We start from the raw sequence: 20,721 nt of genomic DNA, 5'->3' as shown, positions 1-20,721 counted from the left end.
CCAAAATTACTTATAAGAAAAAAAAAATTAGAAAGAAAAATGAAATAGTTTTCTTGATAAGTAAAAAATTAATTTATGCATAAATTAAATAAAATTTTAAAGAAGTTAATAGAAGAAAGTTTCTACAAATTATATAATGCATAAACTAGTTTTAACTTATTTTGATAAATTTATTTTAATTTATTTTTGTTTTTCCTTAAAAATACTTTTAAAAAAATTTATCCAAACAATTCATAATTCTTGATTGTCAGTTTTTCACATTGTGTGAATATGTTAATGGAAGAAAAGAAAAAAAAGATTCATAGTCGATCTGCTTCAAAGATGTAGTCACCCACCATATCGAAACTGGTTAAATTGTTGTATATATGTGTATTTATTCAGCTGTTTTAAAATCTAGTTTTGCTATCTGGGTAACTCTTATAAAACGAGACATTGTATGATCAAGGGCATATATTACTTTCCTATGAAAAAAAAGGCAAATTATGTAATTATTTGTATCAAACACAACATTTTAAAAAACATAAATTCTACTAGTAATCTTCTCTTTCAAGTAATTATGTTATTATTTTTTATTATATAAATCATATTAATATTAAAAAATTCTCTCAAATAATTTTTGACAATATTGTCCCGTGTACGGATACTCCTTCTAGTATTATTTATTATTTATACAATACAATTTTATAACACCATTTCTGATATTATTATTTTTCTCTCTATCTCTATATGAAAGTAAAAAATATATATATATTCACATTTCTCTTTGTTTTCTCATTATATTGTAGCAAAAAATTATTTTATTGATGTTGGTCTGGTAATTTTCCAGAAGAGTTGGCAGCAATTTTAAATGGGCTGAGAAAGGCCTGCATGGAATTAGGCTGATACTGTTCGAAATCTCTGGGCCAACGATCATTTATACTAGCTTCATGATATTTACACCTCCTCTTTTCTATAAGTACACCTCCTTTTAAAAAAAAATAATTAAAATTTTAAAATATTCTTAACTTTTTTTTTAAATTTTTTAATTTTACATAATAACATTTAATTTAGTAACCTTTTTTTTTTACATATTTTTTCTCTTTTTTTTAATTTTTACATGCACTCCCTTATTTTTTCTTCACCCCACCTATTTTCGTAGCATGTGAAAATTGAAAGAGAAAAAAAAAGTGTATGAATAAGAAGAAGAAAGTAACAAATTGAAAGTTAAAAGTGTAAAATTAAAATTTTTAAAAAAAATTATAATATTTTATATTTTTTTTTAAAAGAAGGAGGTATACTTATAAAAAAAAAGGAGGTGTATATATCATGAGCCTTTATACTAGGCTCATGATATATATCTTCTTTTTTTATTTTTTATGAGTATACCTTTTATTTTAAAAAAAACTAAAGATGTATTTATAAAAAAAGATCAGCCTTCATTCTATTGGTGGTGCCAGCCCAATACATACTTTAAGCTTATAAGTGAATTTTAAGATGTGTTGTTTTGAATTTTAGTTGTTCTTGTTTTGTCCTCTCAAAATTTAACTATATTCGTGTTGATTCTTGCAAATTTTAGTTAACTTTGTTTTAATCATCTCAAATTTCGATCTCTATAATTTTTTAGTTTTTCTTTATTAAATTTAATGGTCAATATGACAGTAAAATAAAAATAAAACAAAAAATATAGGGATGAAATTGAAAAGAAAAAAAAAAACTAAAAGCAACAAAACCTTATTTTACATGGATGGAAGAATTATGTAAACTTTTTTATTATAAAAATCAATAAATTTATCATACATAAATTAATTGTGATTAAATGAATATCTATACGTATTATAAAATGGATATATTTTAATAATTACTCATTTGATCTCCATTTTTTAATGGACCATTATACTTCTTGAAATGCTTAATTTTTTTTTTCTTATATTCTTTTTAAATAATTATCTGTAATTTTTAATATTTGTCTGTGTATAACTATTAGAGGTACGACGATCTTTCGAATATATATAATTGAAATTGAAATCTTATATAAGTCATAGATGAAACAAGTGTTGCAGATGAATTGGAATGGGGAGTCTCCATTTAATTCCAACATGTTCTCCACGAAGCCAATCAAGTAGCGAGTTCTATGGGAGAGGCTTGGTTTTCATGGGGAACATGTTCTTCATCAGTATCACTGTATATGTTTCTTTTTTATGTTATTGGAAACATAATTTATTGAATTATAAACCAATAATAAATCATATAATTCTTTCATGAACATCATGCATGCAACCAATTTGATAATGCAAATCCAATTACAAAATATTAATCTCCTCTGACCATATTGCTTTAAAACCCAACCGATGAATCATACTTAAATCAATGATACCACATAAATAATGTATTAAATAATATTAATTTATACACAAATCTTACATGTGGACTTTATTTGTTTTGCAAAACATTTTTTAGTAAAGAAAACGAAGAAAATCATTTTTTTTGTAAAATATCATCCATGTCGGTTTTGTTATCAGTATCTTTTTATGCCAATTTTTACTGTTTGGACCAATCCTCTAGTGATTCTTCGTTACACCAATTTTGTGAGTTACTAAATTCGTATAAGTTATCTAATTAATTCAATAATTTTTCGGTTGAATTGACTGTTATAAGTTGGCTTTTAAATGATCAGTTTAGGTGGTTTTGCTTGTCACTATTTTTTTTATAAATATTTTCATAAGAAAATTTAAAAAAAATTATACATTTTAACTTAAAAAAATTTCTAAATCTAACCTCTTTAAGATGTATATAAGTTTTTTTTTTTGAAAGGTAAGATGTATATAATTTAATTTTAACTTTAAAAAAATAAAATTTTAATTATAAGAGTTATTCTCTAATTAGCATTAGAGAATCATCTAGGTAACTCACGTTAAAGAAAAGGATGTATTATTCAAGTTTTACTAAAATTATGACTTTCATCGAAAATAAGAGTCTTAGAAAATAAGAATCTTAAGTTCGAACTCTATCATTATTATAATTTTTTATGGAAAAAAAACTAAAACTATAACCAAATAATAATCTACTTGAAACATGATATAAAAAGTAAATAAAATTTGTCTACGCATAAAAACTGTCAAAAATATTAAATTTTGTCTACTTATTACTCGATGTATTTTTCATATAATAAATATTAGGAAATTATTAGGGTATCCTTATAAATTAGAATATTTTGGTACAATCAATTTTTTAAACTAATAAAAATATAAATATTTTTTTTCTTTTCACTTTCATTTCTTATCTTCTATACTAAGTAATGTTCTTAACAAATAAATTATCTAACTAATTAACTTATTATTTCTTTTCGCTAAATATTATATTGGTCTAAGTGTTTTAAATTATTTTGTAAAAATCAAAATAACTTTAAGAAGAGTACAATAAGATTTTATTTGCTAAAATTGAGGGAGATTTTGTAAATTTTTTATTCAATTTGCTCCTTATAATTTGTACACAAATATAAAAAAAAAATTAATTTATCATAACTCATAATATGCTAAAAATATTCTTACAAATCCAAACATTTTGTATATATATTAAGAATTTTAAGAAAATATATATGAAATGAAAAATATAAACATATTAAAAATCAAACAATCTAATCAAATGGTCAAATATTTTAAAAATACAAAATAAAAAAAAAAATAGTTCCAAAACCCTTTAAATATAAAGGGTATGGTAGAATTTCTCTAAATATATTTTTTTAATATTTTCTATTTTTATTTCTTTTATTAGTACTTTAAAAGCACTTGCTAGCATTTACATTAGTTAATTACCGTGTAAAATTTTAAAGCAATATTGCAGCATAAAATGTGTTCATTTATTCTCAATTTTCCGGGAACCTTTGTAATTGGGGAATATAAGTGGTATATATATATATATATATATATATATATATATATATATATATATATATATATATATATATATAAATACTCTATGTATAGTACTATCTCATTTATTGTACTTTCACATAAATCAAGCATTTTAGTCTAATAATTGTAAAAATTAAAATAATGTTCAATCAATAAAAATTAGGTTATGTAAACAAAGATTAATTTATTGTATCTACACATACCAACAGTAGTCTAGAGTTTGAGTTTTTCCAAAACCTGAGTTTGTTGTGGAGCTCGAACAGGATAGATAAAATAATACTAATAATTGTACTTATGTTTATACACTATGATGCGCTACTTTTATCTCTATTGTTTTAATGTTTTATTTGTAAATTTTTATTTTTGAAAGTTTCAGGTCTAAAGAAAAACTACTTTCAACAGTTAAATAATTAAATAAATAAGTTATAGGCACAGCAATGTCATAGAAGGTCAGATAGAGCTACATTCTTGAGACAAGTCGGAAGATCATTAGCTAGGCTTGCTGTTCCATTAGTGCCGTTGCATGAATAGTTTATAGACATTGAACAAACATGCATGTCCTAAAATAGCACTGTGAAAGACTATGAAGATTAAAGAAAAGAAGTGAAAAGAAGAAATCCATCGATCTGATAATGGTTTTCAATCGAAGATTGCTATTAGCAGAAAGTAATGATAATATATTTGACACGGTGATTTGGATTATTTTAGGCATAAGAGGCACATTTCAGGTCACATAATCCTATTGCTTGAGCAGTTTATTCTCTTCAAATTGTATTAGAAATAACCAACCAATCCTGTGAGCATGAGCTTTATTTAACAATGTTAATTATAACTTCTTAGTTTTCCTACCTTCTGATTAGGAACATAGTTTTGAGTTGAAAAAAATACTTAGCCGGCAATGCAGAAACATACTTGATCATAAGCTGATTGAATTTACTTTCGCATTTTTACACTGATACAAAATGTCAGGGCTACAAGCTGTTAACTAATCTACTGTAATTTCATCTATTTGCATTCTCATCAAGCATCAATTACATGACCCTCGGTATAATATATCAAGATAAAAAAAACCAATATTGGGTCACAGACAACCCTTCTTGTCAGTACATGTAAACCAATTCTTCATCTTTGCATTCCCTCATTGAGATTTCCATTTGGTCCCGGGCAGTAGATGGCAGCACATCACAACAGTGCCTTCTTGGGGCCTTTAACTGATTATAAAAGAAAATAGTTTGTGAGTATGAGTATTACTATTACCAATGTCAAATCATCCTAATAGTCCTAAAGGCTGAAGGAATGCTAAGAGTATGTTTGGATATAAGATTAGAAAAGTTTTTCTACCAAATTTAAAGAGCTTTTTTGAGTAGAAAAACTTTCAAAAATTCTTTTAATTTTGTATTCAAACAAGTTCTAATACTAATGTCCGATATAGTACCTGTTTGATGTTAAGGTCTAGCTTATTTGCGACCACTTTGATCACTTCCAATTTCTCTGGCGACTCGGCTTTGTTTGAGCAATTCTGAAAAGATTTCTTGTAACTGCTAATGATGCCATCCTTTCCAGAATACACACTATCCAGATAGAAAACGGTGGATCTTTTACAAGGGTCATGGTGAAGTTCTTTAGTGTTAAAAGTGTATGATTTTGCCAACATGTTTCCCTTCCTCCACTGCCTGAATGTCTCTTGCACCTTCAGAACTTCTGGCAAAAGCATGTGGTTTGGGAAAACCTGAACAGCATAGCCCCATGACACTGAAATTGTCCATGAAAACCATCTGTCATAGCAAATTGCTTGCTGCAGCATCCTCTGGGAATCCACATTTGCTGCTTCAAATAAATGCTTGAGAGCTTGTGTGGTTGTCATGTTTGGAAAGATTGGATCAGTGTAATCCGGATGATGCAGGGACAACAAAGGGGTTAAAGGATGTGCCGCCAATAGGCCAAAGGTATTTCCCTTTAAATCTACCTGATCCAATTTCATAAATCACAAAGTTAAAAGCTTAATTCAGCTCATCATAAACAAATAAACTTTTTTTGTCAAATAAGAGTCTAATTGCGATGAAATGTTAATGTAAAAATTCCTACTCTTTCAATTAATTAGAAATCATCTTTTATAAGAATTTTAAGAGAGTTATTATAAAAATCAATAAACCTATCACACATGATAATATGTAATTGAGCTTTTAGTATATGAAAAGTTCTTTTGCTTTCATGTTGGGTCTATTGTCTAAAATAATAATATTTCAATGAAAGATAGTTTTTTCAAAATATTTTTTATACAAGTTTTCCACCAAATGAAAAGATAGGTATCTAACATTCTTAGGTTAAAATGAAAGCTTTATTGTGGTAAAACCTTAATTTGTTTAATTAATGCAATTAAAATATTTATTCTTAAATAATCTTTATAAATATTTATAAAAATATTTATGACTAATCAAACATATTTGTATCATTCCTAAGAATCATGTCACCAAACATGATTTTTTGGTATGAAAATTTTTTCTTCAACCAAACGCCCCTGAGCTCATAGTGTATTCTAACCAAAACCAAAATGTAATCCTTCACCAAACATGCACAAAAAAGGATGATCAAAAGGAATAAAATCAAATTATCCAAAATTTTCAGCATGTCAAAAACTGAACTGTTTGTTACCTGGTGAAAGCCGGGTTCATGTGTTAATCCTACCCCAAGTTCTGCCAAGCAAGAGTAGACCCTGCCATCACTTCCATAGAGATGAGGGTACCTTTCTATACAGGAATCAAAAACCTTGGCCAAGACCTTTGCCAAAGAGGAGCTGATAGCAAAACCTGCCCCTCCAAAAGCCATTCCAAAACCAAACACGCGGTTCTGCTCATACACCTCAGAGTTTGCACCAATGTAGTACCAAAGCTCGTGATCATATTTGGAAAGAGTCTTCACCACATTCTGTGGGAAGAAAACCGTGTCATCATCTCCAAACACGTACCACCTCACGTCCGAATCATTGCTGTTCATCGCCACGGTCTCCGCCACCACACGTGCCACGCGTATCGCGGAGCGCAGTCCACCCTTGTTAGTGTAACGGAACCGTGAAGTGTCCTGAGAGACGCAAAGAGGAGGAAGAGAGGTATCTTTCTCGTTCCTTGCACGTTCTTCATCTGTGAGGCTTTCCAAAAACACACACCCCTTCATAGGTTTGTGGGTGTTGCTGTTCCACCACAGCTTCACGTACTCCTTCCTCTTCAGCCATGAGTTCTTGCTCGAAGCAATTCCAAACACGAGGTGGTCAAGGGTGGTTGGTGCGGACACATCTTGTGATGTTGTCTTGTTCACATGAATTAGTCTTGAAGGCCCCAACAATAGCACTGATACGATGACATAGAGGGCGCAGAATGAAGAAGATATTAGAATGAAATTAACAAGGGACTGAGCCTTGGTGGGTTTGTGAAAAAGCTGCATGGTGACGGGAACGGATCTAGTTCTGTCGTGGGATGAAGAGTTAGGAGGGTTCATGTGCTGTGTGTGAGAACGGTTTGAGACATGTTTTTGAGGTATATAACTTGGCAAGGTGCTACCGCGATCAACGGCGTAAGAAAGAAGATTGTTTTGACGTTTTTGAGTCAGTTAATGTTCCATGTTAATAACATGGGTAGGTATGTTAGACGAAACTCTAGTATGCCTTCCAATTAGATTCGCACGGTTGGCTGGTTTTTGTGGTTATTGGATTCAAGTTGTTGAAATAATGTGCATTGACTACTTGGAAGAGAGTGGAAAAAAGGGTAGGGTGTTGGCGGGACTAGAGTTAGGCCACCTGTCATGTAAGGTAAGGTGCTTAAGTTTTTGGCATGGCCTACGCTTTTAAGTTTTAACTGTCACCTGAAAATTAATAGCTTGCCATGAAACTACAATTGGCCTCACGTTTGTTTTACAACTCAGGCCTCAAAGCATGTATCGGTTACACCACTGTTTTAAGCTTTTATGCGTATGTTTAGGCTTTTTACCGTATTGTACGTTTGTTAGTTAGTTTTTTTTTTTTTTTTTTACCGTTTTGCTCCTTCAAAATGAAATGTTTATATACCTCACGAAATCTATCTGTGTATACCCCGCCCTAACAAGATTGACTTGATCAAATTTGTCTCTCCACATGCTTACATCGTGGACTCACATTTAATTAGACCATTAATTTAAGATAATGCATAAAATAATTTTAATATTAGATAATATGCTAGGTTATATCATGTTTACAGTTTCCTGAAATAAACCAATAATAATAATTATTATTATTACCATATAGCAAGTATTTCTACTCATTAAACGGTGAAAAATGATGAGTTGTAGGTTGTTGCGAGTTGCGTATGGGACGGCGTGAAAATTTGGAAGCCCATATATGATATAACTCAAAAATAAAATATAACTTAATTGGGATGTCCAGCTTCGTGCACAATTGGAAATCGCATTCATATCTCATCCATAAAAAATATTAATATTTCTAGCAGACTGTTCAATGTGTAAAATATATTACCACTTTGCAGGCGGCAAACAATTATGTAGAATTTACAGAATTTCAGACAAAGCACTAATTGGCAAATAGCATGAATTGAAATATGGTTGGGATCACATTCCAAATTAAAATTGGACCCTTGACTGATCTGTTACCTCACTCCAAATGCCACGGGAGCTCCCCTGAAATTTTGAGCATAAAAAGTAGATAAATTGTTGAGAAATTGCTGAGAAATAAAATATTTGAAAAATTCAGTTACCAAGCAATTAAAACAAGCTAGGCAACTGAGGCAAATTGTTTGAGGTTGGTCACTTTTCCAACGAACGAAAACCTGCCTGTGACTCTGTGAGGGGTTTGATCACCAGCAAGATCTTTTAGTTATCTTTGATATTTTTTCTTCTACATAGAGGCCAAGGACCTTTCTCTACTGCAAAGAGGATGGGGAAATAGAAATCAGGAAAGTCAGGACATAATAAGAATGTTTTCAGAAATATAAAAATTGTTTTTTTGACAGAAGAAATGTAAAACTTATTGACATACAGCTTGCTATCCTTGTTCAATGATATAATAAAACAAATTAAGAACTGAAGAATGTTGAGGGGAAAAAAAAACTATTTCCCTGACTTTCAAAAAAAAAAAATAATAATAATAATTAAAGTTCCATTCGAAATTATCCTATAAAAACAAAGTATAAGATCAACCAACAAGAAGAAGCATCCACCTCTCATATCAGCTGCAACACGGATATTCACGCTCATGAAAATTTTGAAGCCTTCAAAGAAGGCCACTCCTAAAAGAATGTTATGATTGCATGGAGATCAGTTCACCGATTTCACACGGTCTAATATGAAGACTGGTTGTATCATTAGAAGATGGCAACACATTGCAGCACTGACGACGGGGGGCATTCATCTGTGGTGAGACCCAAAAAAGATAACATAAAGTTAAATAACTAGAATAAGAACGCCGACAGACCATACGAACAAAACATAATCACAAATTTTAAATTAACCATTTCTAAGATTAATTTAACAAAACCTGTTCATTATTAAGCTCCAGCTTCCTTGAAAAAACTATGATCCGCTTGAGCTGTGTAACATATGATTCAAAGCAGTTCCCAACAACATGCCTACTGTAATTGCTCCAAATGCCCCTTTTATCAGATGTAACATTTTTCAAGAAAAATACAGGAGGCCTTTTACAAGGATCTCTAGGGTAGTCTCTGGTGTTAAACATAAAATTGGCATTAGCTTTACTACCCCTCCTCCATGGCACAAAAGTTTTCTGCAGCGAAAGGAGGTCAGGTAGAAGTTCATTTCCTTGATAAACCTGAACAGCAAAACCCCAAGAAACCGAGAAAGTCAAAGAATTTGATCGATCATAGCAGACAGTTTGCTGCAGAATCCTGGCAGGATCTATATTTGCAGCTGCAATAAGATGTTCCAAAGCCTGTACTCTGTTCATGTCAGGAAAAAGGGGCTCCGCTGCATCCAAGTGATGAAGGGACAGCAAAGGAGATAATGGATGTGCAGTCAGCATCCCAAACAAATTACCCCGCATATCTAACTGGTGGAAAAAATAAAGACTGAATCGAGTATATCCATATTTCTTGCACAAGTATTAGTTCTGAATAATCACATGATAAAAGGGTTCTCCTGAACTATAGAAGTCAAGCAGTCAAAATGAGATCCAGTAAAAGTATCAGACTCAAGACCAAGACAACACTCCTAAGCACTAACTACGATATTTGTTTGAATTGCTAAAGAATTTAACAAGATAAAATCTCAAACCAAATTATAAGATTTATCATGCCATGCATACCTCAAGTGTGCATGAGAGACCAAGTACAATTTAATTGTGCAGACAAACATCAAATGTAGCCAGCAAAATAGAACTCAATGCACATTATCAGATTCATCTATAACAATAGATAAAGTCGATGACAGGCTTTGGTGTACCCATTTCATTTTTCCCTTTTTATCCTTTATTATTACATGAAGGATAGGTTCTATTTTTTAATATCAAAGGTCAAAATAGTCACCTTCCATGTTAAGTGTCGACAGTTATAGATAATTACTATTGGTTATTGAAGTTGTGGTACTCAGCAATTATAGAAATGCGAACTGTCTCGATCCTACTAGTGTTTTATCTATGGACAAATCTTAGATACAATATTGTTGATAATGTCCTCCAATCAAAATTAGCATTTTATCTTGACAACTACTGCTAATTTTAGTTACTAAGATCAATAGCCAATTTAAATTAAAAAGAAAAAACAGCAACAATAGCAATATCTTTATGTCTGCACTCTTCATCTAAGTTTTGTCTTTCTAAACATGTCTCCAACATCCAGAAAGGAAATAAGAAACAGAATAGTCACTGGGGCAGCAATGAACTCTTCAGCACATCATAGATTACTAAAAGAACAAGTTAGTGTCATATATCCCCCTCCTGATTTCTTAATTCTCTTTTCCACCGACTCAATCAGAGATGACCACAACCCGTATCAACTAAGTGTGTTTGGTCACACGTGACGTAGTTTTTCATATCTATGTAGAAGCTCGCAATTGTAGCTTTTGCGTTTCTAAATTATTTGACGTGATTTCTTCCATGGAAGACGAATTTCCAAACACATTGAAAATCCGGCCAATTAGTCTGGCATCCATCCATGGTTTTAGAAAATGGTTAGTGACGGCAATTTGGCTGCATTGTCAAGGATTCTGGGTTTTCATTTCTGCAATTGCGGTTACATCACTCATATGACCATGACCATCTAATCGATCTATAAGCGAAAGGCATGGCCATTGCGTTCATTCATTGTTAAAAACATGCAAACAACTAACAAAAGAGAATAAGAAAAAGATATCCAATGAATCCAACACATGCAATTGAACCATAAGCATTAAAAAAGTAATAACCAGATTTCAACAATTATTATAATGACAAAGCAATTTCATACCTGATGAAATCCAGGTTCATGAGTTAATCCAACACCAAGCTCCGCGACGCAGGAATAAATCCTGGAATCGCTGCCGTACAAATGTCCATACCTCCTCAAACACGAATCCAAAACCCTAGCCAAAACCCTAGCGAGCGAGGAACTAATCGCGAAGCCTCCACCGCCAAACGCCATCTCGAACGAGTACTTCACGTTCTGGTCGTAGCTCTCGGAGTTGCTCCCGACGTACAACCACCTCCGGTGGTCGTACTTGGCGAGCGTCCTCACCACGTTGTCGACGAAGAACACGGTGTCGTCGTCGCCGAACACGAACCACCGCACGTCCGTCTCGTTGCGATCCACGGCCTCCTTCACCACGCGCGCCACGCGGATCGCCGAGCGCAGCCCCCCGCGGAACGAGTACGGGAAGGCGTCGGTGTCGGCGGAGATAACGACCTCGGGAGAGTGGGAGGAGTTGGTGGACGGCGGCGGTTTGTCGAGGAAGGCGAGGAGGCGGGTGGTGGCGGGGGAGTGCCAGAGGCGGAGGTAGGGGAGGCGGCGGGGCCAGGAGAGGGAGGAGGAGGCGACGGAGAAGAGAAGGTGGCGGCGCGCGGTGGGGGAGAGGCGGGAGATGAGGGTGGATTGGGGGAGCGTTGGGGAGAGTGGGGCCCACAGGAGGTAGAGGTTGAGAATGAGCGAGAGCGTTAAGAGGAAGGATTTGAATGAGGGTGTTGCGTTTCTCATGGGAGAATTCGTCGATGATGCTACCACAGCCAAGGTGCCACTGCTACTACTGTTACTAATCTGCTCCTTTTTTCTTCTCTGGAACATAATTATTTCCTACAATTTAAATCCAACTTTTTATTTTAATTGAATTGAAGAGTGCGTGGGACTGTGAGGGACGCTCGCACTCGCACACGGACAAACTCAACCGGCGAGTTACGGTTGTTGTTATTCATGTTATGCACTACGCAACAAAGACACTCTTTCTACTTCTACGGGACCTTCACCGTTCACCGTGCTTCGGGAGTGCACCGTGCGCTGTTTTTTACTCCTTAATGGGCCGTCCTGGGCTAAACCCATAATTCACCCAGTCAAAATTATAAGGGAACTGTTCCTTTTTTTTTTTTTTTTTAAGTAAGTTTTTTTTTCTATAATTTTATAAATTTTATTTTTTGTCACTATATAAATAGAATATAAAGACTAAAAATAAAAGTATACAAAAACTAAAATGAATTATTTATATCTATATTGACTAAAAGGTAAGATTTGTAAGATTTTTTTTAAAAAAAGTAATTATACATTTTAATAATTTGTAGACATTTTTTAATATATTTTATTAGTTAAAATTTATTTTAAAAAGATTATAAAATTTTGTATGTCTTAGATTTTTTTTAATTAGATTTTATATTTTTAATAAATTTCAACTAATATGAAATAATGTGTTAAAATGTATTAAATTATAAGGAAAAATGAAATGTATAAAAGGTTGAATTGAATTGTGTTTTAAAAAAGTTGGCAACTTTTTCCAATCAAATATTTATTGCATGATAAGATAGATGGTTTTTTTGTTATGGAAGAAATATTTTATGATTAAAAATTTTATGATTAAAAATCTCAAGAGTATTGTAATGTAGTTAGTAGACTGAAACGGGTCGTTCCAAATTACTAAAACAAGGGTGATTTAGTAGTGCAGAACGGGTCGTTCCCAAAATAGAACGGACCATTCCAAACTACTAAATAAGTTTGTAAATCCTAGACTGAAATGGGTCGTTCCAAACGTGGTTGTTGTGAGTTAAATTTAACTCCAGAACGGGTCGTTCTAGTTTAGGAATGGGTCGTTCTAGACGTGCTAGAACGGAAACCACAGACCGTTCTGTATGTGAATTTTTCACGTATTAAAGGAGCCTAGAACGGGCTATTCTGGATTCGAAACGGGTCGTTCTGGCCACTCCTGCCTCTATAAATAGGCGTTGAGGACAAGAGAAAAGGGAAAGAAATAGAGAGAGGAAGGGAGAGAAGTTTAGAAAGAAGGACTCTGGTCCGCTAAGATGTTTACTTTTGGAGGATTGAAGTCCGAGAGTCGAGTTTTGGAGGAAATTTCTTCGTCTTCTCATTTATTGACTATTTTGAGCCAATTTTCAGGTAAGGAAAGCTAGATTGTATGTTGTTTGGTTGTATGTGAGTTTAGGAACTCATATGGGGTTGTATAATTACATTGAGATGTATGATGAGTATAAAGTGAAATGGAGAGATGCAAGTTGAGCACAGTGTTGTAAACTAAATGAGTAGTTGTGCCAAATAGAAAATGCGTTGAATACATGGTATGTTGCTAAAGTTGCTATATTTATGTGTGGATTATTTATATGCTGTGAAATATGATGAAATGATAATGTTGTGAGTTGTGAGAAGCATGATGTGAAATGTGTAGATGTGTTGAGATTTATACAAAATTTATTTGTAGACCATGTTACTAAGTTGTTAGATGAGAATTGTATGTTGTATTATCTGTTGAAAAGATACTAATTTGTGATGGTTGAGTTATAAATTGTGAATTTAACTATTGAGATGTTGAGTTGACTAAAGTTGACAAGAGCTAATAGTTGAGCTGTTGAGTTGATTGTGTTGTTTAAAGTTGAAATGAGATGTTGTGTTGTTAAAATGTGTTGTTAAACATTGTTGATGAGTTGTTGTGCTGATATACCATGTTGTTTAAGTTGAAAGTTGATTGAGATAATGAGTTGAAAAGTTGTGTGTTGTTTAAGTTGTTGAGCTGAGCTGTGCTGTGCTGTTGAGTTGTAAGTTGATTAAGCTGTGATGATAAGTTGTTGATCACTAGGACTAGGGGTGTGCAAAAAATCCAAATTGATCCAAACCGATCTATAACCGATCGATCCATATTAAAAAATCTGATATATTTTGAAAAAAAATCCGAACCGAACCACTTTATAAAATCGGTTCAATTATCCGATCTATTTTTACAAAGTGGATCGGTTCAGTTCGGTTTGGTTTTTTAAAAAAAATTGATCTATATATGAGTAAAAAGTGGATATCTGCACTGCACCAAACCGATCCAATTTAAAAAAAAAAACGATCTATATCAAACCGATCCCCTTTATAAAAAATGGATCGCTTAACCGATCCACTTTTATAAAACGGTTTGGTTCGGTTTGGATCGGTTTTTTGAAAAAAAAACCGATCCATGAACACCCTTAACTAGGACTAGGGGAGATGTTTTCGAAGTTGCTCATCTCATTGTGTGGATTGAGATAGTTGTGGTGCTCTGAAAGCCCAATTTGTTGAAAAATCCTCCTTGGGAAGTTGTCACTTGGAGTGGTCGTTGTGTTGTTCTCCTCTACGACTTAGTTAATCCCACGTGTGGGCAAGGTCGAGGCACACATGTATAAAGCGACCACGGTATAGGGGCAAGGTCGAGTTATACCGATTATAAAGAGACCACGGTATAGGGGCAAGGTCGAACTATACCGATTATAAAGCGATCACGATATAGGGGCAAGGTCGAACTATAGCGATTATAAAGCGACCATGGTATAGGGGCAAGGCCGAGCTATACCGATTACAAGAGGCCAATTTGAGTAAAGTACGAAGTCGGGAACTTAGTTCCTAACCGAGTACTATACTTCCTTGTTTAAGTGACAAAGTCTGAGAAACCGTTATCGTGTTATGGATTGATATCCAAATTTGTTGTTTACCTAGCAAGCCCAAAAAGGTTATGTGTTGTTGGTTCGGTAGGACCTAGCCACTTAGACTACTCACCACGTTGTAGGAGATCTCCGAGTTGAAATGCATGACGACGCATAAGTTGTTGATGAGTTGATTTGTTGTTGATACGAGTTGTATATATGTTGTTGTGTTGTTAAGCTATGATTGTGTTGTATGTTGACCCTGCTGAGGATGATGATAGTGTTGTTATGATGTAAGTTTCTTTTAAACATGTGTTGTTGAGAGATGTGTAATACATGTGTTGGTTGTTGTTATGATGAATATGGTAACTATTTCAAATGGTTTGTATAATAGTTGTGTTGAAGTATTGATCAGTGTTGATATGTTGAATATAAGTTGAAATGATGTTAAGATGTATAGTATATGTGTTGTTTGTCTTCTATGTCGGATGTGAAGATGATTATATAGTTGATGTGTTTCATATTTGTTTATTATGAGTTGTTTATTGTCTCTAGCTTACCCTTGCATGTTTACATGTGGTTTGGACTACGATGATCATACGTTGTATGGGAGCAGGGCAGAGATAGGCTAGGAGATAGTTGCTAGAGACCACAGGAAGTGCCTGGAGATGGATATTTTTTTGTAGGCTACCTTATAGTAGCATATTTTATTGTATATAACTGGTTGTTGTTGGTTGCTTGATTAGAAACATGTGTTGTAAATATTTTATTATACTATTTTAGTATATATATTCTAGTAGTGTGTAGTGTTGTTTCATAGTGTGACGGCCACGGCGGGTCGTTATAGTGTTAGTAACATATCCATCTTAACGCATTTTTTTATTAGTTAAAATTCTTTAAAGAATTATAAAATTATAAGAGAGATATCAAATAACATGTTGAATATTTACCAAAATAAAAAATTTGGATTTTGAATTCACTTAAATTTCAACCAAATAAGGAGAGTATATGTGAAAAGTGTGTTTCAAACATCTTTCAACAATTTTTTTTTTTTAAAATTCAATTAATTTTTCTAAACATGAGTTACAAAATTTGTGTGAAATAAACCATAAAGGAGTTAAAGAAAGAAATAGGCACAATGAGATTTTACATTGATTTATTTTAACTTTAAACTATATCCAATCATTTATATTTTACCGAGTGTTCCATTAACCTAATATTAAGTTATAAGTATGATACTTTCATACCTCAATTCTAAGTATTCTTCAATTTCTTATCTAAACAATACAACAAACATTTCTTATGCAACACTTAATATTTTCAATACATATATATATATATATATATATATATATATATATATATATATATATATATATATATGTGTGTGTGTGTGTGTGTGTGTGTGTGTGTGAGTTCATCACCTATACACTGTCAGTGTAAAGTTTTTTTACACTGACAACAAATTATATCTTTTAATTGTGTCATGTCACTGTAAACACATTTACTTTTAACAGTGACATAACACAATTGAAAGATATAATTGATTACCAGTGTAAAAAAACTTTACACTGATAGTGTATATGTGATTAACTATATATATATATATATATATATATATATATATATATATATATATATATATAAACTAGGCCATCAAGAACAAAGTTTAGTCCAATCCAATTCACTTTTCACACCTTGATCCATTAGATTAAAGTCAAGTTGGTCTAGGTGACCCATTTCACCTCTATTAAAGATTAATTTTTGAAAAAAAAATGGAAGAGAGTATATTAAGGATAAATTGTATTTTTTGTCATCATACAATATCAAATTCACGATTTTGACCTTCTAATTTTTAATTCTATAATTTTAATCTCTCAATTGTGTAAAATTTATCATTTTAATTTTATCGCTAGTTATTCTCCCATTAAATCATTAAAATTATAACATTAATTATAATCTAACATTAAATAAATGACATAATAATTAATATTTAATAATATTTATACTAAATTACCCTTTTAATCCCCATTTATTTATATACAAATAGAGATTAGAAGTGTTGTTTAACTTAAATATTATTAACTATTTAGTGTCATGTCATAATTAATGTTATAATTTAAAATGATCAATTGACAAACATTTAGTAGGTAAGGCCAAAATTATAAATTTTACAAAATTAAGAAAATTAAAATCACAATTAAATATTATAAAAAGACCAAAGTCACAAATAAAAAATGGGATGTGAAAAGCAATTGCATTCATTTAATTTGACAACATAAAAGTACCTTTTTTATATAATAATTCTACAAAAAAAATATTACTAGAGTAACTTCCCTGGTCCCTACCATATAATAGTACCTTATTTGATGATGAAAAATGTTTATTTAGTGTCAACATTCTATTATTTAAAATAATAAAAATAAAAATATATAATATCCTTTTACCCACAGAAAAAAATATAATATCTATAATTGATCACTAATCATTCAAGTTTATGGACATCTTTTAGTCTCTCTAGATATCTCTTGCCCTTCTTTCGTACATAAGCTTTTGGATCCAAATGTGCAACACAAAAACATCATAAAACTACACAAGTTGTCTATACCAATACGACATAAATCAATTCGGTTTCCATTTCACGTGGCCATATAAAACGAAACAAATGGGCATCGATGGATCACAAATTTAAAGTTGCTAATTCTAGACCATATACAATAAATCTTTTTTCTTTAATTAGGTTCCTCAATTGGCCTGGACTCAACGACATAAAGTAGGGGCCTTAGCAGCATCTAACCAAACTTAAAGCGTAATCATATTAGCTTCTTCTGTCTTTCTTTTCAACTTTGTCAGTACTAATATGAGTGAACTCATTAAATTCTCCCTTGTTCATCTTTTTTTCTCTTTTCTTACTTAATATCATATCCCTTCATTTAAAAGTTAGATAAAATTGATTTGAATTATTTAGCGTAATTATTTTATGTATCAAAATTAATTTCAACTAGATTTTACATTAGAGAAACTTAAACAATGTAGAGAATTAATTTTTTCTTAGTTTGAAAAAAAAAATATATCTTAATTGATTGGCCTTTTTATATCATGGCATATGATTGGAAAAGGACAAATGGGGTAAAATAAACAAATAAAACATTGCTGTTACGTGACGCAGTGGCATTCTCGTTCATGTCCACAAGAATTCGTCCAAGAAACATGCATATGATTCAAGATGACGAGTTGCTATGAAGACCACTAACTCAAACACCACTACCAAGCTCTATAACATTTATTTAAGAGACTAGGTACCATGTTCATATCTAAGCTTATGAAATAGCAAGAACTTTCTCAAAATGTGCAAAGGTGCAGAAGAAAAAAATGTTGCTCCGTTGGCTTCAACAAGAGGTTCAGCATCTTGTGACTTGTGCGGGTTGAAGGCTTCGTTGTATTGTCAAGCGGATAATGCGTATTTATGTGGAAAATGTGATAATTGGGTTCACAAAGCCAATGTTTTGGCCCTTAGACACGTAAGGTGCTTTTTGTGCAACACATGTCAGAACCTTACGCAGAGATATCTGATTGGAGTTTCGGTAGAGATCGTTCTTCCACCCACCGTAAGATGGATTGTGCAGAAACAGGACCTTCCTAACAACAACAATGACAGATATGTTGTTCAAGAACGATAAACAGCTCTTTCATGTTTCTCTAGTTTGCATCATTACTGATTTTAGACGATCTTCTTTTCTGGGTTTGTTTCTGTATGACAATATTATTCAGGAAAAAAAAAATGCTGCAACGAAGAGAGTTAGTGGAAATTAAGGTATAGGCACGTAATGTTTTAGATTTCCTATGACTTGTGTAGTACATGCAGATTTCAAATATATAATATCTATGGTTAATACAGAATAAAGAGACCAACTTAGTTGGGCTTAAGTGGTGAAGGACTCACCATACTTAATCAAGTGATACGAGATTCAATCTTGATTTTTACTAATACAGAAAACTCAAACTATAAATACTCATCTAATTAGTATATTTATCAAGTTTCTGAAAAAGATTAATCCTTATATTTGTTGAGGAAATACTCTTTGGTGTAATGACTTAATTGATAAATAATTTTTTGTTAAATATATGTTAGGAATTTAATATATGGTTCATAAATATAATTTAAGAAAAAAAAGAAGTTAATTTCTTAAATAAACTTGATCTAAATCAACCACCCATAACTGCAATTTTTCCCCTTTTAATTTTACTATAAAATAACACATTATTTTAAAAAAATATATAAATTTCATATCAATTAAAGAAAAAATCTAGATAAAATATATAAGTGTGGAATAATCTTGACAGTTTTATATAATTAAATTAGGTCTAAATATACGTTCTAAAATCATCCGAGATTCATTAAAAAGTCATATTATTTATCTGTATACAAAATCTAATAGTTTTGAAGGGAAAATCTAAAAATTTCATCAAATAAAAATAAAGACAAAACAAAATATATAAGTAAAGATAATTTTTATTTTACAAATCAAATTTTATGAGATTGAGTTAAATTTATAATTTATATTTTTTAAAATGAGTCATAAAATATATTATCTTAAATAACATTTCTTTTGATAGATCTAATATAAAATCCATTTCTAAACATAAAACAAATTTTACAAAATTAAATTAGATTCATAAATCTATAACTCACATTTCTTAAGATAAATCATAAAAAAAAGATTATCTTAAAATCACATTTCTTCTGATATATCTAAACATATAACCCAGTTCACATATTCAATTGAATTAATAAAAGAAAATTGTAACTGGGATTCAACCATAAAGTTTGTCACCCTTTATCTATTTATCAATCAAAGCAATCATTATTATTATTTTGATTTTTGGAATACTTCAAAAGACTCACATACACACATGCATGTTTATTTATCTTCACATCAATCACGAACAATCTATCATAAACTTTCAACAACTCTAAATATTATATTCATATATACACAAATCCTCAAGACATAATACGATGTTTCTCAATAATAAATCGGAACAATATAACTAACAAGCATTTTAATAAAAATTAACGAGATGATGATCTTATAAAGAGAAAAAAAGTGAAAAGAATAGAACTGCGTAAAGAGCTCTACAAAATCTTTCTCAACTGTTATAATTATAATTAAAAAATATATATTTCTAAATCCACCTACGTTTGACCTGATTAATAGAATGAGGCAAACATAACTCTTAAATAACCAAGTCAACAAGAGTAATTTATATAAAAAAAACTTTAATAAAACTAAAGTAATTTTCTAAACTTAATTAAATAAATATATTAACCTTTTAAAATATTCACACAAAATATACAACACAGTCTCATATTAGTTGGCTTAACGCTCTATTTAACTTAGTCTTTTAATATTTACTTTTCATCATTTCATGTTCATAATTTTATCCGCTATGTTACCTTTACTAAGATTCTTGGGTTGCTATTAGGTAGTTATGTCATATTAGTTAATCCTGAAAACACATATTACTTATTACTTCATTTTCTTTGACTATGTGAACCGTAATTATATAATTACTATTACCATATCATTATCATAATTATATTATTACTATTGATATATGGCAGTTATCACCACCATTCCTATTATTTTCCTAACCAACATATATCTTACCACCATATATAATGGATTATTGTCATCACCCCTTGTCTCATTGTTATCATTACCCTGCTAATCATTGTCATTGTTAGAACCTCCTATTACGACTATC

At 31.4% G+C, this 20,721-nt stretch overlaps 3 protein-coding genes across 4 annotated transcripts; 1 reads left to right on the top strand and 2 right to left on the bottom strand.

Moving 5' to 3' along the window:
- Positions 1 to 4,802: 4,802 nt before the first annotated feature.
- Positions 4,803 to 8,188, bottom strand: LOC109812772 (uncharacterized). Its single transcript, XM_020376817.3, has 3 exons — positions 6,543 to 8,188; positions 5,326 to 5,856; positions 4,803 to 5,101 (listed from the first exon to the last, which is right to left on the bottom strand). Exons 1-3 carry the CDS (start codon positions 7,380 to 7,382, stop codon positions 4,991 to 4,993), a joined length of 1,482 nt encoding a protein of 493 aa, XP_020232406.1. The 5' UTR covers positions 7,383 to 8,188; the 3' UTR covers positions 4,803 to 4,990.
- Positions 8,189 to 8,302: 114 nt separating this feature from the next.
- Positions 8,303 to 12,346, bottom strand: LOC109812774 (uncharacterized). 2 transcript variants are annotated; one of them, XM_020376823.3, is made up of 4 exons: positions 11,330 to 12,346; positions 9,409 to 9,936; positions 9,092 to 9,282; positions 8,303 to 8,794 (listed from the first exon to the last, which is right to left on the bottom strand). In XM_020376823.3, exons 1-3 carry the CDS (start codon positions 12,137 to 12,139, stop codon positions 9,172 to 9,174), a joined length of 1,449 nt encoding a protein of 482 aa, XP_020232412.1. In that variant the 5' UTR covers positions 12,140 to 12,346; the 3' UTR covers positions 8,303 to 8,794; positions 9,092 to 9,171. The 2 variants fall into 2 exon arrangements, with proteins under 2 accessions (XP_020232412.1, XP_020232408.1); XM_020376819.3 differs by having other exon boundaries at positions 8,303 to 8,797; positions 11,330 to 12,345.
- Positions 12,347 to 18,299: 5,953 nt separating this feature from the next.
- LOC145950241 (B-box domain protein 30) lies at positions 18,300 to 18,632 on the top strand. Its single transcript, XM_083061302.1, has one exon. It carries the CDS (start codon positions 18,300 to 18,302, stop codon positions 18,630 to 18,632), a length of 333 nt encoding a protein of 110 aa, XP_082917428.1.
- The last annotated feature ends 2,089 nt before the right edge of the window (positions 18,633 to 20,721 follow it).

This window comes from Cajanus cajan, chromosome 8 (genome assembly GCF_000230855.2).
Source record: "Cajanus cajan strain Asha chromosome 8, NIPB_CcT2T_4, whole genome shotgun sequence".
NCBI classification, from domain to species: domain Eukaryota; kingdom Viridiplantae; phylum Streptophyta; class Magnoliopsida; order Fabales; family Fabaceae; genus Cajanus; species Cajanus cajan.
Note: the sequence above shows the minus strand (reverse complement) of the source record. Positions and strands in the feature narration are given on the sequence as shown.

Coding starts and splice junctions, on each gene's coding strand:
- LOC109812772 (XM_020376817.3), bottom strand. CDS start 7,382: ATGAACCCTCCTAACTCTTCATCCCACGACAGAACTAGATCCGTTCCC. Junction 5,857..6,542: donor ATGAACCCGGCTTTCACCAG/GTAACAAACAGT, acceptor AAATTGGATCAG/GTAGATTTAAAGGGAAATAC. Junction 5,102..5,325: donor TAGACCTTAACATCAAACAG/GTACTATATCGG, acceptor TTTTATAATCAG/TTAAAGGCCCCAAGAAGGCA.
- LOC109812774 (XM_020376823.3), bottom strand. CDS start 12,139: ATGTTCCAGAGAAGAAAAAAGGAGCAGATTAGTAACAGTAGTAGCAGT. Junction 9,937..11,329: donor ATGAACCTGGATTTCATCAG/GTATGAAATTGC, acceptor TTTTTCCACCAG/TTAGATATGCGGGGTAATTT. Junction 9,283..9,408: donor TGGAGCTTAATAATGAACAG/GTTTTGTTAAAT, acceptor GTCTCACCACAG/ATGAATGCCCCCCGTCGTCA.
- LOC145950241 (XM_083061302.1), top strand. CDS start 18,300: ATGTGCAAAGGTGCAGAAGAAAAAAATGTTGCTCCGTTGGCTTCAACA.